At 39.6% G+C, this 19,676-nt stretch overlaps 1 protein-coding gene across 2 annotated transcripts in view; it reads left to right on the forward strand.

Annotated features, from left to right (window-relative positions):
- Positions 1-18,724, forward strand: part of LOC127509204 (hemicentin-1-like) — a 125,726-nt gene extending 107,002 nt beyond the window's left edge. The window contains exons 1-5 of one of the 2 annotated variants that reach the window (XM_051887756.1): positions 13,999-14,213; positions 16,196-16,456; positions 16,563-16,892; positions 17,058-17,291; positions 17,720-18,724. In XM_051887756.1, coding sequence (XP_051743716.1) covers positions 14,009-14,213; positions 16,196-16,456; positions 16,563-16,892; positions 17,058-17,291; positions 17,720-17,790 — 1,101 coding nt within the window. In that variant the 5' untranslated portion in view covers positions 13,999-14,008 and the 3' untranslated portion in view covers positions 17,791-18,724. Of the gene's footprint in view, positions 1-13,998; positions 14,214-16,195; positions 16,457-16,562; positions 16,893-17,057; positions 17,292-17,719 lie in introns of those variants that run through there. The other variant, XM_051887755.1, reaches the window with a different exon arrangement.
- The last annotated feature ends 952 nt before the right edge of the window (positions 18,725-19,676 follow it).

Raw genomic sequence — 19,676 nt, forward strand, 5'->3', positions numbered from 1 at the left:
AACATGTGAAAAGATTTATGGTCCGTAAAAACTGCAGGATCATTAGTAACGTTGTCTATTAACCCTTTAAGACCGTATGGAGCGCCCGCGCTCCCATTTGCGTGTCTCTCTTTAAGAGCCAATAAAAACTGAACCCATATAGGTAGCACAAAAATTCTTTTTGCATACAAAACCAGAGACTTTACTTGTTCAGATGAAGCCTCCTACATGCTCATGTTGCGTTGTTTTCACCCTCTAATGAGTCTGAGTAATATGCGTTTACAACAAAAACAGCACAGCCGCTAACTGAATACAAATATGTAGATTTCACGTGCTCATAACTTCATGAAAAATGCACAGATCATAGAAAATGGCACATCATTATTTAAAGCAGACTCTCACGATTAAAATGAACCCAAAATAACATAATATATTGTGGAATAACACAAAATAGATATCATTTTAACGCTTAGAAACTTTTTTAATGCATCTAATAATTTTGAAAAACTCCTAACGAGTGCTGAGAAGTGCCTCTAAACCGGAGTTTACCGCCCGTGGGCGCCATCTGGCGGCGAAAAAATGAATAACACTTTATTCAACTATGAATAAAGTGTGGAAAATGACTCTGTGGAGTTGCAATTGTAACAAAAAAAATTCTACATTTTCTACAAATAAATCTTATCTTTGGTACTTTACTTAATTATTTTGAGTAATTTAATTAATATCATTTGTTGTAAACATGTTTTTTTTTTTTTTTTGCAATTAAATGGTGTGTGTATTATCTTGAGTATAAGGCTTTTTAGATATGTGCCTTTTCGAGATACTTTTTAAGTAAAATTTACTAAGAGGATTTGGCTGTTCAAAGAAAGAATGTTCATGATGGCCATATTGACCTTTTCGGATCAGCGGGTGCAGGACAGAATTTTGCTGCAACCAAAAGACCTTAAAAAAGGTAAGAATGACATTAAATATGAGCAGTTTTATGGTTTAATGCTTTTAATGTCGCCAGATATGCAATGATAAAGCTAAATGTTTGTTTTATTTATAAATACTCCTAAATTTGCCTTGAATCACATCAGCTAATGATTTCACGCCCAAACTTGACTAACGCTATTTTTATATTTTATCTCCTCATGATTAAGCATGCGAGTTATATAGCTGTAATTTAGTTCGTTGTAATTTGGATGTGTTCAATATGCGTTGAAAATTTGAAAACTTGCATATATGACTGAACGGTTGGAGTGGTGAAGACATGTCTGGAGTTTGGGGAATGTGCCATGTGGTAATCGCTGTTTTTGCTTTGATTTTAAGGAGTTTTGACAACCTTCTCTGTCATCTTGTCTGTCAGTGGCCAACGGCACTGAAAAAGGTAAGAAATACATTAAATACGATCGGTCAAAATATGACATTACAAAGATAAATGTTTATTTTATTAGCTGGTTGTACATAAATTACCCCTGTATCGCACAAGGATTAGCCGAAATCGGCTAACGTTAATTAACGGTTTCCAGCAACGTGTCAGAGTTTTTAGGAACATACGTTAACTTAATCACTGCTTTTATGCTAGAATTTTAAGTTTGACGTCAAAATTGTGTTCTCATTTATGATCAGGCACTATAACTTGTCATTTGAAAAGGGACAGGACTAAAATCTTCTCCTTAGAGACCAACTGCACTGAGAAAAGTATGAATCACATTAGAATCACATGCAGTCTGTAACTTTGTGTTCAAAAGTTACTAAATTTATATAATAAGCGAGTTTTGGGACTGTTTTAGACAGGGTCGACATCGCTGCGGAGTAGCCCAGTGCATGATTTGTCATACACATAAATAGAGAGACGTAGCTCCGGCTAATGTTCTTCCGCAAGACGCATGCAGTTTTATTACACTGGAAGTATTTTGACTCTCCTTGCTATACAGTTTTGGAGTTATGAGTCTTTACTTTTGTGTATGTCGCTCAGAAAAAAAAAAAAAAACCTCTAAAAAAGCCTTCAGGTCTTAAAGGGTTAAGGAAGTCAACGCCTTTGATATTAACCATAGAGCTATACGAGACTGCAAAGACAAATCACTATTTTTCCATGTATACATGAGTTTTTGGGGGTTCATTTTTCACCAGATATCAACAAGTCCTAAATTATTGCATAACTCACAGATAATCTTGTTACTAACATCATCTTTTACTCCTTTGGGAGGCCATCTGTCTAAGTCATTATCTGGGACTTATACATTAAAATCAACCTAAGTATAAATTTTGCATCCATGTATTTGGTTGATAGGTCTGCAATTTGTTCTTCTAATTCGGTAAAAGCAAATTTGTAAATTTGCAATAGTACCATAGATATTAGCAATTATATAATGCTTATGAGAGTCCTCTAATATGAGTATTAGCCACCTTCCATTATTATTACTCTCATTATGAAGAATTTTCCCCCTGAAATTTCCTTTGAGAATTGTGACCCCTGCTGATCTATTGGTACCATGACAGAACCAAATGTCCTGACCCACTGACTTTTCCAAAATTGTAATCAGCCCTTGATTAATAAATAAAGATCAGCCCTCTTATCTTTCAAAAACAAAAACCCAGCATTTCTTTTATTTATATCACGGATGCCCCTAACATTAAGAGAAACCAATGAAAAAGACAAGATTAAAGATAACTTGAACAACTGCTATAAATTGGTTCCCTTTCGAAAGGGAACTCGCTCTGCGTTTGAAACGCTATGGGGAACGTCACACCCGGTGTCTGAAAGCCAACTATCCAACAACTCCAATCCCTATTGGCCGGCGACAGCCTATAACGTAATATGGCGCGACCCGGAAGTATAAAAGGAGCGCCTGGAGAAACAGTCAGTATCTTTTCGTCTTTCGGGTCTGTTCTGTCTGATATATACTATATCGACTCCGGTAAGGGATTCTTTAATATGCCTTACAAACGTTCAAGAGAGTGTGTTCATCTGTGTCCCAGCTTTTGACACTTGATATACACGTTTCTGTGCGTTTTCTCCCTGGGAGAGGAGCGCGCGTAGACAGTGCTTGAGGGCGCTGTCTGTGTGTTTGTCTGTTGTTTACTGTGAGCGTCTCCCTATCAGGACGCTCCGTTCTCGTTCGGCACTCTTCTCGAGGGAAGAGGTGTCCGCATCTGTGACTGGTGATTCTGGCCCTGTTTGTGCTGAGGCAAAACGGTGGCTGCAATCATAGGGCTCGCAGGTGAGCTCGTTGGGAAGTTTGAGAAAGTTGTATTCTCTCTCAACTTCCCCGGGGCTGACGAGAATGAGTTGTTGGATGACGATGACGTCCGTGTTTGATGGCATCGCGTCCGGCAGCGCGCGCTCCTCTGGCTGTGTGTATATACGGAGCTGCTGGTGTTTTTGGGACGCGCTTTTCGGCGGGATGCAACTGCCGTGAGAGCGCGTTAAGAACGGCCGCGCGGACGGCTCGACGAGCGGTTCCTTTCTGTCCATGAACGCTGCATCTCCCATAAACTTTCCAATCCTTCCTGATCTCCGCGTTTGAGATCGGGAGGGCATGGAAAAACCCCTAGCCGTTTAGATTTGTATCTGAGCCCAGACAGACGGGAGGAGGAAGAAGCGAGAGTGAGATGGGTGATCGATTGTAAACACCGTTGCGTTTGTAATCGATTCACCAGCTATATAGGGTGATTTATATCTACCCTTTCCTCTTCTTCTTTCACCTCCTATATAATATAATATAATAATATGTGTGTATGTAATATTATATAACATTTATATATGCATGTGTATATATATTTTATAGAAACATATATCATGCTCAGATGCTTCTTATTGTCAGACTGACGACTGGGCCCATAGTGATTATTTCTGTCGGCCCGCTTTTTCGGTTTGATAATGAGAGGATCTTTTAGGCTTAAAAGAACCCTAGATTCCATCCTTTTATGAGAAAAAAAAAAAAAAAAAAAAAGTATTAGGAGTCTTTGGTCTTTGAGCCGCAGGAGGGTCTATATTTTATGTGTTTAAAATAAGACCTTGTTTTTCCTGTATAGTTTTTCTGAGCATGTAGTCAGAAAAAGTAAGGGGTTTTTGGGCAAACTGAAGTCGATAGGCTGACTAGAACGATATATTTTGCAGGCCACAAAATGGCCGCCTCTTAGCCACCTGTTGTTTAGAGTAGCGTCTCCTCTGCTGTTTTCTAGAGTTTGAGTTAGCACTCATCACTTCAGTTAATATGTATGTTTAGGTCGGCCTTAATCAGCCGCCTGACATTGTTTGCTTGTGAGCTTCACTTTCTCTTATCCATGAGATTTGGACGTGAAGCCCAGACTTCACTAGGCTTGTGGCCCTGTAAGAAGGCCCGTAGCTTAGCAGCCAGGCTAGAGCTAGGTTAGGTGTGTTATATGTTAACCCTATTTATACTATCCCTTATCAGGTGGTATAGTTCCTAGTTCTGGCCTTCTCCCGAGGGAGTTCTTAGGCTGTATGCCCATTGTCCCCTTGTTTATGTAGGTGCAATTGGTGAGGTTTACAGCTAGGTTGTAGACTGCTTTTAGACTCCCTGATGTTGTTTTTCTCAGGTGGTAGGCCCTTTGCGTAGGTAAGTTATGCAGGTGTATGCTAGGCCCCACTTTCTAGAACTTTTCATGCTATGGAAAGTGTTTTTTCCTCTGAGCCACTTGATTTTGTTAATCAAGTTTGAGTTGACGGTGCTAGCTTTTAGCCTTCGTCCTCTAGGGCTTAGTACAGATTTGAGAATCTGTGTGGAGAAAATGTTTTTCCCTCTCTGAAAACAGCATGTATGTCAAAGCATTATGTTTGCTTTGAGTTCTAGACTCCTACATTTGTATGTGAGCTTACTTATGCTGCCACAGGTTAGCACCTGTTCTCATAATAGCAGGCTCTTTGATGTTAGCCTCTATTGGAGAGATTGGTGACTATTATATTCCCCAGTTGAGGTTTATTGGTGTTACTGAGTGCATCACCTGTTGGATTGCATACTCAGGTAGTAGAACCACTTTTTGAGAAAAGCTGGTTTCTATTAGCTCCCTTTGTGATCTTGTTAACAGCTATATTGCATATAACTTTGATTGTAGGCTCTTATGGTTAATTAGCCTCCTTCTAGTTAGCGATTGTATTTCTAACAAGTGCTGTTAATTGATCATAGTTTTGCTCACATACTTTACACTGTCACAGGCTTTGCTACGTGTCTGTTTGAGGTAGCAGGCCATATAGGCCTCCCTTAGACCATGTTGGCATTGTTTGGTTCCCTTTAGTCACATGATTGAGTACATTGCCTGCTGGAATGTGTAGCCTAGCTCAGGTTGCAGTTAGCTTCCCACAGCTATTGTTGGGCTAGAGCTGGTCCCCTGTAGCTTGGTTCCCTTTATTTCACGAGCTGAAGCCTCGTGTCATTGGAACGGTAGGCTCCAACAGGCCTCCTTTCTAGTTCACATGTTGGCACAGTTTGTTTTATTCTGCAAACAGGTTGAACGCCACTTGTTGCTGAGATTGTAGGCCCCACAAGGCTTCCTTTTTAGCTGACTTGTTGGCAGGATGCCTGGGAATCCAAGAACCCATACCACCATTGGCCACGCCCCACCTCTGTTGAGTAGGCCTTAAAGCAGGCCTCTCGTGGAGTATGGTGGCGTAATATGCATTCCTTCTCGCAGTATGATGTGTGAAAGGTCTTTTTCACTGAATGCATGGCCTGATGGTTTGTATGGTCCTGGACTGGCTGATGCCACGTGTTTTCTAGGGTAGGCCCTATAAGGCCTCCTTTTTAGTTTACATGTTGGCACGGTTTCTGTTTATATGGACAAACGGGCTGAACGCCACTTGTTGCTGAACTTGAAGGCCCCATAAGGCCTCCTTTTTAGCGGACATGTTGGCAGGATGCTTGTGAATCCAGTACCACCATCGGCCCAGTACCACCATCTGCCCCGCCCCACCTCTGCTTTGAGTAGGCCTTAGGCAGGCCTCTCGTGGGGTATGGTGGCGGGATATGCATTTCCTTTTTAGAAACTAAATCGCTGAATGCATGGGCTAATGGTTGGTATGGTTATGGTTGCCACTAGCTGATGCCACGTGTTTACTAGGGTAGGCCCTATGGGCCTCCCGTGCAGCATGTTGGAGTTCAGTTATGTACTCCTCTCACTTTGAGAGTAAAAAGGTGTTTTTACCGAGTACTCTTCTGAGTTGGTGACCTCAAGGGTGAGTTTTTGTGGTAAAACCGTACTGAGGTTTGGTTTTAACTACATCAGCCTCCTTGAGTCTGGGTTTCTACTCTAGTTGAGCTAAATAGCTACCTAGTATCTAGGTTGGTTCTATTTTTGCTCCTAGAACCCTAATGCCCACTAGACTAATGCCGTATGTCTTAAAGGTTTTAGGCCCTCTGGGCTGCCTTTCTTGAACATACTAGCGTATGTCATAGTGTAATCCTCTTACTAGAGAGTTATCAGTACCCTACTGAATACACTTCGGGTTGGCCAGGGCCCCAGGTGATAATTTAACCTCCATTTGGTTCGGTTATTTATCCTTCCTGGTGCTTTAAACACTGCCACGAGCTGATGCCACATGTCTGCTGAGGTCATAGGCCCCTCAAAGGCCTTCCTTAGTGCGTGCTGGTGTACGTTGTACTCCTCTTGCTTTAAAGAGTAAAAAAGGTTCTTTTAACGAGTGCACTGCTCATTGGATTGTGTTAGGTGGATTGTCATGTGGGCACTTTACAGTTTTACTACTGTCACTAAGTCATATGTCCTGCTCCCAGCAAGACAGGTGTTCAAGGTGGCCCTCACAAGCCACCACTGAATGTCCTTCTAATATGATGAAATGCTTTTCGTATGTGAGTCATGCTCCATATAAAGCTATTATCATGATGTAGGCCCCTTTCTGGCCTCCATGATTATGTGCCCACAGTATGGTCTACCTGTTAGGTTGAGCTTTGTACTTCCCTGTTAGGGTTGTCTGTGTAATAGTGCTTAGCTCCCTAAGCTGATCATGGGTTGTAGGCCTCCTTAAGGCCTCCTCCTCAGATTCATCCCTAGGCTGGTTTGTGCTCCCCTGTATCAGGGTTTCTAGTGCACAGCCTCCTCAGTGCAAAAATCAAGCGCCTAAGATCCTAGGATGAGCGGATTATACTCCCCTCAATACGAGGGTTCATAGCACTCAGCTGAGTTCTGCTCTCCAGGATGCGCGTCTCTACGTGGCCACTAGACTAACGCCGTATGTTTTACAGGTATTAGGCCCACTGGGCCACCTTTTGAACATACTGGTGTATGTAATAGTGTACTCCTCTCGCTGAAAGAGTTACAAGTATTTTGTTGAGTACATTTCTGGTTGGCCAGGGCCCCAGGTGATAATTTAACCTCCTTTATGGTTCGGTTATTTATCCTTCCTGGCTCTTGAAACACTGCCACGAGCTGACACCACGTGTCTGCTGAGGTCATAGGCCCATCTTTGGGGCCTTCCTTAGTGCGTGATGGCGTATGTTGTACTCCTCTTGCTTTAAAGAGTAAAGAAGTTCTTTTACCGAGTACACTGCTTGTTGGATTGTGTTAGGTGGACTGTTACGTGGGCACTTCGCAGTCTAAAAAGCATTTTGCTGTATACTGAAGTCATGTTTCTTGTTTCAAGCAAGATAGGGGTTCAAGGTGGCCTTCGTAGGCCACCATTGAATATCCTACTGTTGTGACAAAGTACTCTAGCTTATGTGAGTCGTACTCCACAAAGAACTACTATCATGATGTAGGCTCTTTCTGGCCTCCATGGTTATGTGCCCACAGTATGGTCTACCTGTTAGGTCGAGCTTTGTACTTCCCTGCTAGGGTTGTCTGTGTAATAGTGCTTAGCTCCCTAAGCTGATCATTGGTGAAGGCTTCCTTGAGGCCTCCCATTGAGGATCAGTCCCAGGCTGGTTTGTGCTCCCCTGTATCAGGGTTCTTTAGCGCACAGCCTCCTCAGTGCAAATAATCAAGCGCTGAGTAGATCCTAGGATGAGCGGATTATATTCCCCTCAATACGAGGGTTCATAGCACTCAGCTGAGTTCTGCTCTCCTGGATGCCCGTCTCTATGCGTGGGTTTGAGTTGCTTACTGCCCTTTTTGCAGTCACTCTTACCTGCTCTCTTCTCTGAAGAATGCGTTATGGAGATTCTGTATTCAGACAGGGTTGGCCAAGACTAAGTTTGTCCTGCATCAGACCAGGTCGGCCTCCCTGGTGGCATTGGGGGTGACTTCGTTCCCTTCTAGTGACTGGCCGGGGCTCTTTTTGGTTCCCTGGCCACATTCCCTTTAAGGGACCACTTTTCCTCAGAAAAGTTGGTCCCAGATGCCTTGAGCGGCCTTAGTAGGCTTTCTACGGAAGGCCTCTTTGAGGCTCAGCTTGGGCTGTTGGCCGTAGGGAATGGTGTGACCCGAGGGTGACCCGAGGGTGAGTTGCTAAGCGTTTCCTTCGAAACTGCTCGACATTTTGTCAGCCATATTTTTTGGCATGCACTGTCCTTAAGCATGGCGGCGTGGGTATATCATTCCCCATAGCGTTTCAAACGCAGAGCAAGTTCCCTTTCGAAAGGGAACGTCTCAGGTTACGTATGTAACCATGGTTCCCTGAGAAACAGGGAACGAGACACTGCGTTTCCTTGCCATGCTTCGGGCTGCCTGCCTGCAGAACAGTCCCTGAAGATGATAGATACTGACTGTTTCTCCAGGCGCTCCTTTTACTTTCGGGTCGCGCCATATTACGTCATAGGCTGTCGCCGGCCAATAGGGATTGGAGTTGTTGGATAGTTGGCTTTCAGACACCGGGTGACGTGTGACGTTCCCCATAGCGTTTCAAACGCACAGTCTCGTTCCCTGTTTCTCAGGGAACCATGGTTACATACGTAACCTGAGATGTTTACTATAGAACAACAATTCCCGGTCAACCCTTCTGTGTTAGTGAACATGAACTTATCTAAAAGAGGAGCAAGGATCCCCACATACACCTTCGCTCCAACAAAGTACGCCATCTTCCCAGCTTTTCTTGCTGCCACTTGGTAATATTATACGAAAACATGGAATTAGTTTCCACTGCTATGCCAATGATACTCAGTACACTATATTGCCTAAAGTTTTGGGACGCCTGCCTTTACGTGCACATGAATTTAATGACATCCCATTCTTAATCCATAGAGTTTAATATGGAGTTGGCCCACCCTTTGCAGCTATAACAGCTTCAACTCTTCTGGGAAGGCTTTCCACAAGGTTTAGGAGTGTGTTTATGGGAATTTTTGACCATTCTTCTAGAAATGCATTTGTGAGGTCAGGCAGTGATGTTGGCGAGAAGGCCTGGCTCGCAGTCTCCGCTCTAATTCATCCCAAAGGTGTTCTATCAGGTTGAGGTCAGGACTCTGTGCAGGCCAGTCAAGTTCCTCCACACCAAACTCACTCATCCACGTCTTTATGGACCTTGCTTTGTGCACTGGTGCGCAGTCATGTTGGAACAGGAAGGGCCATCCCCAAACTGTTCCCACAAAGTTGGGAGCATGAACTTGTCCAAAATGTCTTGGTATGCTGAATCATTAAGTGTTCCTTTCACTGGAACTAAGGGTCCAAGCCCAACCCCTGAAAAACAACCCCACACCATAATCCCCCCTCCACCAAGCTTTACACTTGGCACAATGCAGTCAGGCAAGTATCGTTCTCCTGGCAACCGCCAAACCGAGACTCGTCCATCGGATTGCCAGACAGAGAAGCTCTCTACGCACTGTTCTTGAGCTAATCTGAAGGCCACACGAAGTTTGGAGGTCTGTAGCTATTGACGCTGCAGAAAGTTGGCGACTTCTGCGCACTGTGCTCTTCAGCATGCGCTGACCCCACTCTCTGATTTTACGTGGCTTACCACTTCGTGGCTGAGTTGCTGTTGTTCCCAATTGCTTCCACTTTGTTATGATACCACTAACAGTTGACCGTGGAATATTGAGTAGTGAGGAAATTTCAGGAATGGACTTATTGCACAGGTGGCAACCTATCACGGTACCACGCTTGAATTCACTGAGCTCCTGAGAGCGACCTATTCTTTCACAAATGTTTGTAGAAGCAGTCTGCATGCCTAAGTGTTTGATTTTATACACCTGTGGCCATGGAACTGATTGGAACACCTGAATTCAACACACCTGAATTGGGGTGTCCTAATACTTTTGGCAATATAGTGAATTTCATCACGACCTGATGAATTCTCTAAATTATCCAAATTGACAGAGTGTGTTAAAGATATAAAATATTGAATGACCAGTAATTTTCTTCTAATAAATTCAGATAAGACTGAGGTATTACTTATTGGACCAAAACCCTTTACACAGAATCTCTTAGACTACAATTTTCATCTAGGAGTATGTACCGTTACTTCATCCTCTACAGTTAGAGACATGGGTGTTATATAAGACAGCAACTTTTTCATTTCTTCTTCCACCTCAGAAACATCACTAAGCTATGGAACATGTTATCTGTTTCTGATGCAGAAAAGTTAGTTCATGTATTCATGACCTCTAGACTAGATTACTGTAATGCATTACTAGCTGGTTGTCCTGCATCTTCTATAAACAAGCTACAATTAGTCCAAAATGCAGCTGCTAGAGTTCTTACCAGGGCTCGTATGTATAAAACTTCTCAGAAATGCTCTTAAGACTATTCTTAAGTTTTGACTTAAGTGTCAAAAAATTCTTAGTAAAAAGTAGGACTTTTCTAAGAGTAGGAGACTTTTTTATAAAGAAGCTAAAAGCAACTTTTAGTAAAGTCTGAGACTGATTCTTAAGTGTTGTGAACTAAGGACTACAATGATGTCAACTCAACTCTGAATCAGCCAATAGCAAGCCTGCAAGGGTGAAGTCACAGCAGCACAACACCAATAATTTAATGTTATTATTAAAAAAAAAAAAAATCATTTAAAAAAACACTGAAACATTTTGATATTTAAATTTATTTTTAAAAATAGCTTTGCACTGTGCAAAATTATCACAAATCAGTATTGATGGTGTGGGATCTTTTTCTACTGATATGTCTCCTCATTTACAATTGGAGCAATGATGTGAACATGAGTTCCATCAATGGCTTCAACATCTCCAGTAAAGCCCACTATCAACATAAAATTGCTTTTTCTGCATGGTATGATAGTCAGTTGGAAAGTCAATGAACTGCCATAGAGTAGTGGCCAAATGTGATGTCCAGCCATAGGAAAACTGAAATCTTCAACCTTAATTCAAATATTTTTTTAAAATGTGTTAAAAGATGTAAGCATATCACGTATGTGCTTGGAGTCAATTGTTTCATGTGTGATAGTGAAATGAAATTTCAAATTATTTTAAATTACCTTAAATTTTTTGGCCAGGCTGTCATACAAATAAATTATGAACACGTGCAAAAACAAGAGGACCAATGAAATATTAAAAACTGATTATGTTGTAGTCAATGTGTGCTTTTTTTCTGAGCTTTGTTTTTCTGAAACTTGTAGCTGTTGTTTTGCTTTTTTTTTTTTTTTTTTTTTTTGTTGTTTTTGTTTTTTGCCCAAAATTTTGTCAGATAAATACCTTTGCTTAATTTAGTGTTTTATTCTTCCCTCATATTTTAAAACATTTAAATGAATAAACATAAAAATAAAAATATTTTCCTCATATTTTGATGGTTTAAGCAAAATTGTAGGGTCATTAAAAAAAAATTAATAAAAAAAAAAAAAAAACCTTTGCACATCAATTTTGGCCACTATGTTTGGTGTGGTAAGTTTAGCAATAGTACTATTCAAGAGCCTACTAACTGTGGACTGATGGGTCCAAGTCATCACCGGTGCACTGCTGCATTTTTACAAAAAAAGTAATTACTGTTTTATTTCTACAGCCAGAGCATTGATTTGTAGTGTGGGAGAGAAGTTGTTACGTTTAAAGTTATAAAAAGTTTATTCACAGTCATTAAATGTATTAAAATGCATTAAACGTATTAATTATTGTTTAAGTAATATTTATTCAATGTATAACATTTATTTAAAGTTATTACATTTCCTATTAGGTCAGTTACTAAAAGAGCTGTCAATCAAGTTTATATCGTTTTATCATCTCCATGTCATCATATAACTCCGATACATCATATCTTCATTGGAAAGCATGCATTTCTTCTTCTCTGCTGCCATCTTGTTACTCCTAACTAGGTTAGGAGACCTCTCCATTTCCTCTTATTTCCTAAATAATTTAAGAGCTAAGACCTAGTCTTGACACTTAGGAACCTTTATGAATCATACTTATTCTTAAGTCTAGGAATAAGAGTAAAATTACGCCATTCTTAAAATTTTGACACACTTTTTTTTGACTAAAATTTTACTCTGAGCGGCTTTATACATACGGCCCCAGATTACTCATTGTAATGTTGACATGCATTTTCTGTAAAGCTGCTTTGAAACAATATGTATTGTGAAAACCGCTATACAAATAAATGTGAAAAGAATTGAATTGAACTTGATGTCAGTCAGGGGCCGTATTCACAAAACGTCTTAAGGCTAAAAGTAGCTCCTAACTTGCCAATTTAGGAGAAACTCTTAAAAATAATGGGTGTGTCAGTCCTAATTTAGAACCTAATTTTTGCTCTAAGAGTATTTCACAAAGCACTTTATCACTAAAACTAGCTCCTAAGTGTGTGAAAAGTTAGGGGTAGTCAAGAGGACTCCTAAGTCACTAAGACCAAATCACAAACAATCCTGAAATGGTTGTTGCCGGCAATCAGCCTCAGCAATCCACCCAAAGACACTGTACACCATTGAGGCAATAGACGATAGAGCCTTGAGTGCTGAAACTTTTCTTCATAAATGCAGTAAATACTTTTATTTATAGATTTTATGTTATGTCATCTATGATGACATAAAATGTTCATTTATGTACAGGCAAAATGCATTGAATATACAAATATACAAATTGAATATACATGGTTTGTATAAACAAACCAACTGCAGTCAAGTTGAAAATAATGTCCTATCGTTGGCGCTGATATAGCCTTGTGGGATGATCAGGTGACCCGAGTTCCAGTTCCGGCTCGTGGACCTTTCCTGATCCCGTCCCCCCTTTCTCTCTTCCACTTTGCTTCCTGTCTACTCACTGTCATATCATAATAAAAAGGCAAAAACACCAAAAATGAAAATAAATAAATAAAAATATAATGTCTGATTACATGTGGCAGTTGTTTTCATGAGTTCACAATTACAAATGATCAAATAGAGTAAAAGAGTAAAATAAGCGTATTTCAGGCTCCGAGCTTGAAATTTAGCTCAAACCCAGAGTACTCCCCTGTATCCCCGGCTGGGAATAGGAACCAGCCAAGAGTGAGGAACGGGGTGTCGAAGGGATGCAGAAAACTGTTGAGGTAAGTAGGTGAGTCAACTGTATATATATGCCTCCTCTCCAGCTGATCAGATAGACCATTTGAACGTGCTTGTTTATAAAACATCGTTTATGTAAGAGGCTGACAATTAGCTGAACATATACTTGTTTAATTAGTGACAACATTTTAAAATCTTTATTTGATTATGACAACATTTTTATTTTAAAATCTTTATTTGAATATGGCAACATGATTCCTCGTTCTACAATATTTCTGATTAAATCACTGACAGAGAGCCCTCCCCCATCAGCCAATCACTGTGGGCAGAGTTAGTAAGTGTGTCGACATCATCCATAGCAATGAGGTTAACCCCGCCCTTTCTCTCTGCTCTATCCTGAAATTACCACAGGTGGGCGCTGTGTGCAATAAAAGAACCTTTTTCAGACCAAGGACCCCTTGGAAAATGTTTCTCAAAAGAAAAAAAAGAAAAAAATCTGATTTATTTTTTGTTGTTTTTGTATGGTGTTAAATTTCTGTGAGACCATGAAATTATTATGAACCAGAAGAAGAACTCTGTCAATCAACATTAGTCTCAACTACAGCTGTGTATCTGTTTAAGGATTCAAATTATTTATAGATTTAATTTTGTTTCATTATGAGTCTGACTGTCATCCGTTAACATGTACTGTTCTTTAGGTAAACCCTGTGAAATTTCCTCTCAAAATTTATGGGTGGGGTTAGTTCTTTTTGTCTCATTGCGTTGCTCAAGCTACAGCTATTCAGTCACAGACCACAGAGTTACAGAGATAAAGTTGTGTCTTATTTACAGCATTTTCTGATCAGTTGTTTTTCTCTGAACACATACAATATGCTTCAACATTTCTTTGGACTTGTTTATCTCTCGGCAGTTTCACAGCTTGTGAGTTTCGCAGGTTTGTATTTTCACTTTTATTCTCCTGATGCAGTATCTGGAATGAGACTAAATATGTTTTATTTAAAATTTAGCTTTTACTTTATTGTTGGCTAAATGATTATAACTTTATTTATTATAACTTTATTTCTATTATATCTTTGTTTCGGTCTTAAGACCAGAGTTTGGAGTGTTAACCCTCTATGGTACGCAATATAATATCAATGAGGAAAAAATGATTTGTGTAGTTTTTCCTGTACCACAATGGAAAAATGTAAACATTTGGCATTTTCATGTGGAAAAAGAAATATATTTATTGAAAACATCAATTTCTTTAACTAGACACTTGAACAAACAAATTTATCCAGTTTTTAATGTATTAAAAGTTTCATATTCAATAAAAAGTAACATTTTATATCCAGCTGTTGCCCTCAGGCAACATTGTACCATAGTGGAACACAAGTATTACCAAACCATCATATTATGATGTTATTATATCAAGTTATCATATCCATCTTCGTCTTCATTTCCATCTTCTCTCTCACCCTCACTCTCTCCCTGACGGACTGTCACTATGATTTCATCTTCCTCATCACAGTATGACCCCTCATCCTCACCCTCATCAACTGGCTGTGCTACGTGTGTTTTATACCTTTTTGAAGTGCTATAGAAAATGTGCAGATCATAATATATGCAGATATAATATGTGAATTACTATTCTTTTAAGTGCATTACAAAATCATGTGAAAATGCAAATATATTTAGATAATTCTAACTCTTTTCCTTACAAATATAATACATTTGTATTTAAACCTATTATGCCTGTATGGCCTTATGCGATTCCATTATGGTACAATGTTGCCTTGAAGCAACACACAGTTTTTTATTATTTTCTCTAAAACATATGATGATATATAATGTAAAGTTCTTGAAAATACTTCTTTACTTGCCAGTGGAGGTAACTCATATTTTTTGCGGGTGATTAAATGATACAAACAAGTGAAAAAAGCACTTTTCATTGGAGAAAATATGGAGCCATGTGACATGTGCTGAAACAGGACACAAAATGGACCCCTATTGGTCATGTTTTGGTCTTTTTTGCACTTTTATTGATTAGTATTTGAGTTATTCTGTCCTGAGATATGTTTGATCAATCAATTGGTGCCTTATTTTATTAAAAACAAACTAAAATAGACCATGTTGCCTGGAGGCAACACCGTACCATTCATTTCTGTTCAGTTGACATGTTGGAGTTTGGACTAACCCTGTTCAAATCTTGTCTTGCTACTGTGTTAGTAAAGCTTTTTTGGTCTCACTTTATATTAAGTGCCCTAAACTACTATGCACTAATATTTAAATTAATAATTTTATACAATGCTCTTATTTGTGTACATACATGTTTTACATAATACTTATATATAAAATACCTGCATGTAATTACATCTGTAATTAATTTCTGTAATGACAATAATTACACTGTTGAACCTTCCCTTAACCCATAACCCACTCTTAAACTAGTGTTTTGCAATACTAACATGATACATACATTGTATCTAACAATTATAATTATTATTTTTAATAGAAGTACATAGTAGTTAAAGACACATGATGTTTTATTAACAAAGTTTGGGAGGTTCAAATAAATTTACCCAAACTAAGTTCAAATGATCTACCCAGTCGGTACAACTGGAGGCCGACTCCCCATCATTCCTCAACTTTTCTGCATCCCTACTCCACCCCGACTCCTCACTCTCAGCTCCTATCCCAGCCGGGGATAAGGGGGAGTACTCTGGCCATATTCCGAGCTCAGAGTCCTCCCCCGGACAACACACCAAATACACAAACTCTTTTACTTTATCTGATTGTTTGAAAGTGTGAACTAATATAAAGTGTGACTGCTTTTTTTGTTGCATATCATGAGTATGACAAATGATGTGCCTGTAATCCAAAACTTTAGTGCTGCTATTCTGTGCTGAATCACATCCTTCTCAATGTGTTTAACAGGGACACATGCTGCTGAATGTCCTCTTCAGCTCAACCCACAGAGAGTTGTTGTGGAGTACGGCGGTTCTGTGTCAGTTAACTGTAACACTTCTGTCACGCATCAAGGGATGGGATGGGAAGCCAGTGAGGGAGCAGTGTCCCAGAGCAAAGACAATCTGATCACATGGAGAGTGTCAAATCTGACACAATGGGACATAGAGCCATACTGCTACATAAACCATAATGGACAGTGTCAATTAGAGCTCCCAATAACTATTTACAGTGAGTTTCTCTGTTATTGATATTTTTATCTTTTCAATCTCAGAAATATCTAATGTATGTACATTCATGACTGCAGATATCAGAGTGTGTGAATCTTCCTCCACAGAGACTCCAGACAGTGTGTCCATCAGCACTGTGAATCACAACGGACCAATGATGGAGGGAAACCAGTATGAGCTTCAGTGTGACGTTCTCAATGTGGCTCCTGTTCAGTATCTCACTGTCAAATGGTACAAAGGACAGACTCTGGTGGATCAAACCAACTTCACTGACACCACCAAGACTCCAGTGGATAAAACAGTCACACTCATGATCCGTCCAAACAGAGCTGATGATGGAGTTCAGTACAGGTGTGAAGCAGAGCTGGAACTGGGAGCAGAAGGACCTCAACCTCCTCCTAAACTCACATCAGATCCTCTCAGTGTTGAAGTTTACTGTAAGTTTATTTTATTTTCTGAAGGGCCTTCTAGCATGAAGGATGTGCAACTGTCATATTGCATCATATGCAGAGATAATTTGATCAAATGCTACATATTATGAATTGAATTAATATACATAAAAATGTTTCAGTTGTGAAAATATGTAGCTCTGTCCTCCTCAGATAAACCACAACACTCCAGTTCAACAGAGACCATCAGTATAAGCAATGAGGTCACACTAAACTGTACAGTGAAGGCAAACCCGGCTCCTACATACACATGGGACTCTGAACATCTGAAAGAGAAGATCACCTCCTCAGTGCTCCGATCCTCCAAACTCAGTCCAGGAAACTACACATGTATCGCCACAAACTCTCGGGGAAGAGACAGCAAAGTGTTTATCGTCAAATCTAAAGGTGAGTTAAAGATGAAAAACTGAACTGCATATCCTCTGTCTGTTCAATAAAATGTGTGTAATTTACAGTAATTATTTTCCTTTATATTTGAATACGATTTTATGAATGAATGTTCATTAAGACATTTTGCATTGAATTTCTTTTTATTTAGCTTAGTCGTTTTGCTCTCTTTGAAAATGAGGAAGGACTTTGAGTGCACATTTGTGAAATCTCTGATGACTTACTTGAGTCCTTTGTGCTGATTTATGACAAAAACTCTTTCTGGATGTCGGGTCGGTGTTTCTTCAGCAGCTCCAGCACTGCTGCCATTGAAATGACTGAGAGTAAAACCACAGAGTCACTCTTCTGTATCTGTAGACAGGGATTGAGCTTTGAAAACATTGTGTGTTTCTGTTTGTACCATCATTAACACTGCTCTTCTTCCACAGGTAGTCGTCCCACATTCTGGACTGTTCTCATTTTCTTCCAGTTGCTTTTTGCATTAATGATTGTCATTTAGGAGAGAAATAGTCACAGAAGTTTTTTTTTTTTTTTTTTTCCTCCAAAATGTGACTAATCTGCATGGAGTCTATAAAAATTCTGTAAATTAATGATTTGATATACATGACCAGGGAAACTGTGATTACTGGACATAAAATATTACCACAATAAAACTGATCTCTAACTGTTCACTTTTTGACATTATTGTTTGTAACATCAGTATTATAGTATATTCTAGTTTGATTGTTCGTCACCTTGCAATACCTCATTTAAAGGTACTAAGCATTAATCATTCATCGCTCAGCACATCTGTTAAATTTCTTCTGTACTTTGTGTGAAGTTCAGTTGTGCCACTTCCTGTCAGCAGAGTACAAAGATTGTGAAAGCCATTTCAACTCTGCACACGACGTTTTGGAGAACACAAGGAAATTGTTTTGAAGAGCTAAAAAAACTTCTTTGCCGTTCATTTTTTCTTCACTGTTAAATGTGAATTTGCTCAGTTAGAATTTGTTGAAGGAAATGAATATGATTGACAGAGTCACAGTTTCCCAGTTTTTACACATATTCAGAGTACACACACAAGGCGTTATATGTGTAGAAGAACATGTTAACGATCTAACCAGAGTGTGATATGCCACAAGTCTACGTACCTTTTTGTGACAATGGATGGCTGTGATGCTGTACATGTTTTGTTTTGTTTTTCCCCCCAAAACTACCTTTTTAAGATGTTTACATTGTAAGTTCTGTCACTCCAGTCTGGTTTATTCTTGGTTTTGAGACAAGAAGGCATCTAGGCACATCCGAATTCAGTTTTAGCTTCACTTTTGGTCTCCGGAGATACCATCATCTGATTGATTTTTGAAGGCAGCATGGATTTATCCTTCACTCCCTCTGATATCCCTCAATCCTGTGCTGTGCATTCTGTGAAAAAATAAAGATGGAGTCTAAAAGTTGTGGTTGGTGGTCAGTTTGTGTGTACTTGTACGTTTTTGACCTGATGTCATTTCTAGCGAGAAATTACTACTGTAGTTATTAAATATTTGTTTAGTTCTCACCAAAGCTCGCTCTATTTTGCTCTAGATCATTAAACCGTTACGCTGACTCAGATGTCTGTCCAAAATTAGTTTCGTGAGATACCTTCGTGTGCAAATGCTGCCTGCAAAGTCTTTGCCATAAGACAGTGAGGCAACAAGTCAGCTGCCTAAGTTTTCGAATGCAGCCTTTATGTTTGCTGCCCACGTGCTCCTGTTTTTATGTTTGGTGTGAGCACTTGGCTTATCATGTTTGTTTCTATGTGCCTTGTGCTCTCCTGTGTATTGTCCAACCCCACACTTCTTGTTATCTGATTAATGGTTTATTTGCCCCACCTGTTCTTCCTTGTTGTTTCTTCCTAATTTGCTCTCCTATTTATTCTCCCTGTGTTTTTTTTTTTTTTTTTTTTTTTTGTCCTGTGCCAGTTTGTCATCCTTTGCACTGTTTGTGTCCTGCCCTGCCTGATCCTGTTAATGTGTTCAGTCCTTCTTTGTCCAGATGCTGGTCTTTTTTTCCCTAACAGGTTAGTTTTTGTTTTATTTTTTTAATAAAAAAGCCCATTGTTCTCTGCATCACTGAGTCCTTGCCTCATCCCTCAACACCTACCTTGACAGAAAGAGGACCTGAGCCATCTAGAGACCAGAGGAATGTTTTGGGAAACACATATTAAAATTAAGGTACAGCTTAAGGTATAACTTAAGAGCAACATAGCGTTAAGAAGGTTTCAGGAAACCCAGGCCAGAATATCATATAGAGACTTGTTTACTGGTCCCACAAAAGACCCACCCACAAGCCCTTAACGTCAGCGCCTAAAACCAAAACTAGTTCACTTTTTTATGTTTGATGTGAACACTTTATGAAAAGAAAGCAGCT

Source organism: Ctenopharyngodon idella, chromosome 3 (assembly GCF_019924925.1).
Source record: "Ctenopharyngodon idella isolate HZGC_01 chromosome 3, HZGC01, whole genome shotgun sequence".
NCBI classification, from domain to species: domain Eukaryota; kingdom Metazoa; phylum Chordata; class Actinopteri; order Cypriniformes; family Xenocyprididae; genus Ctenopharyngodon; species Ctenopharyngodon idella.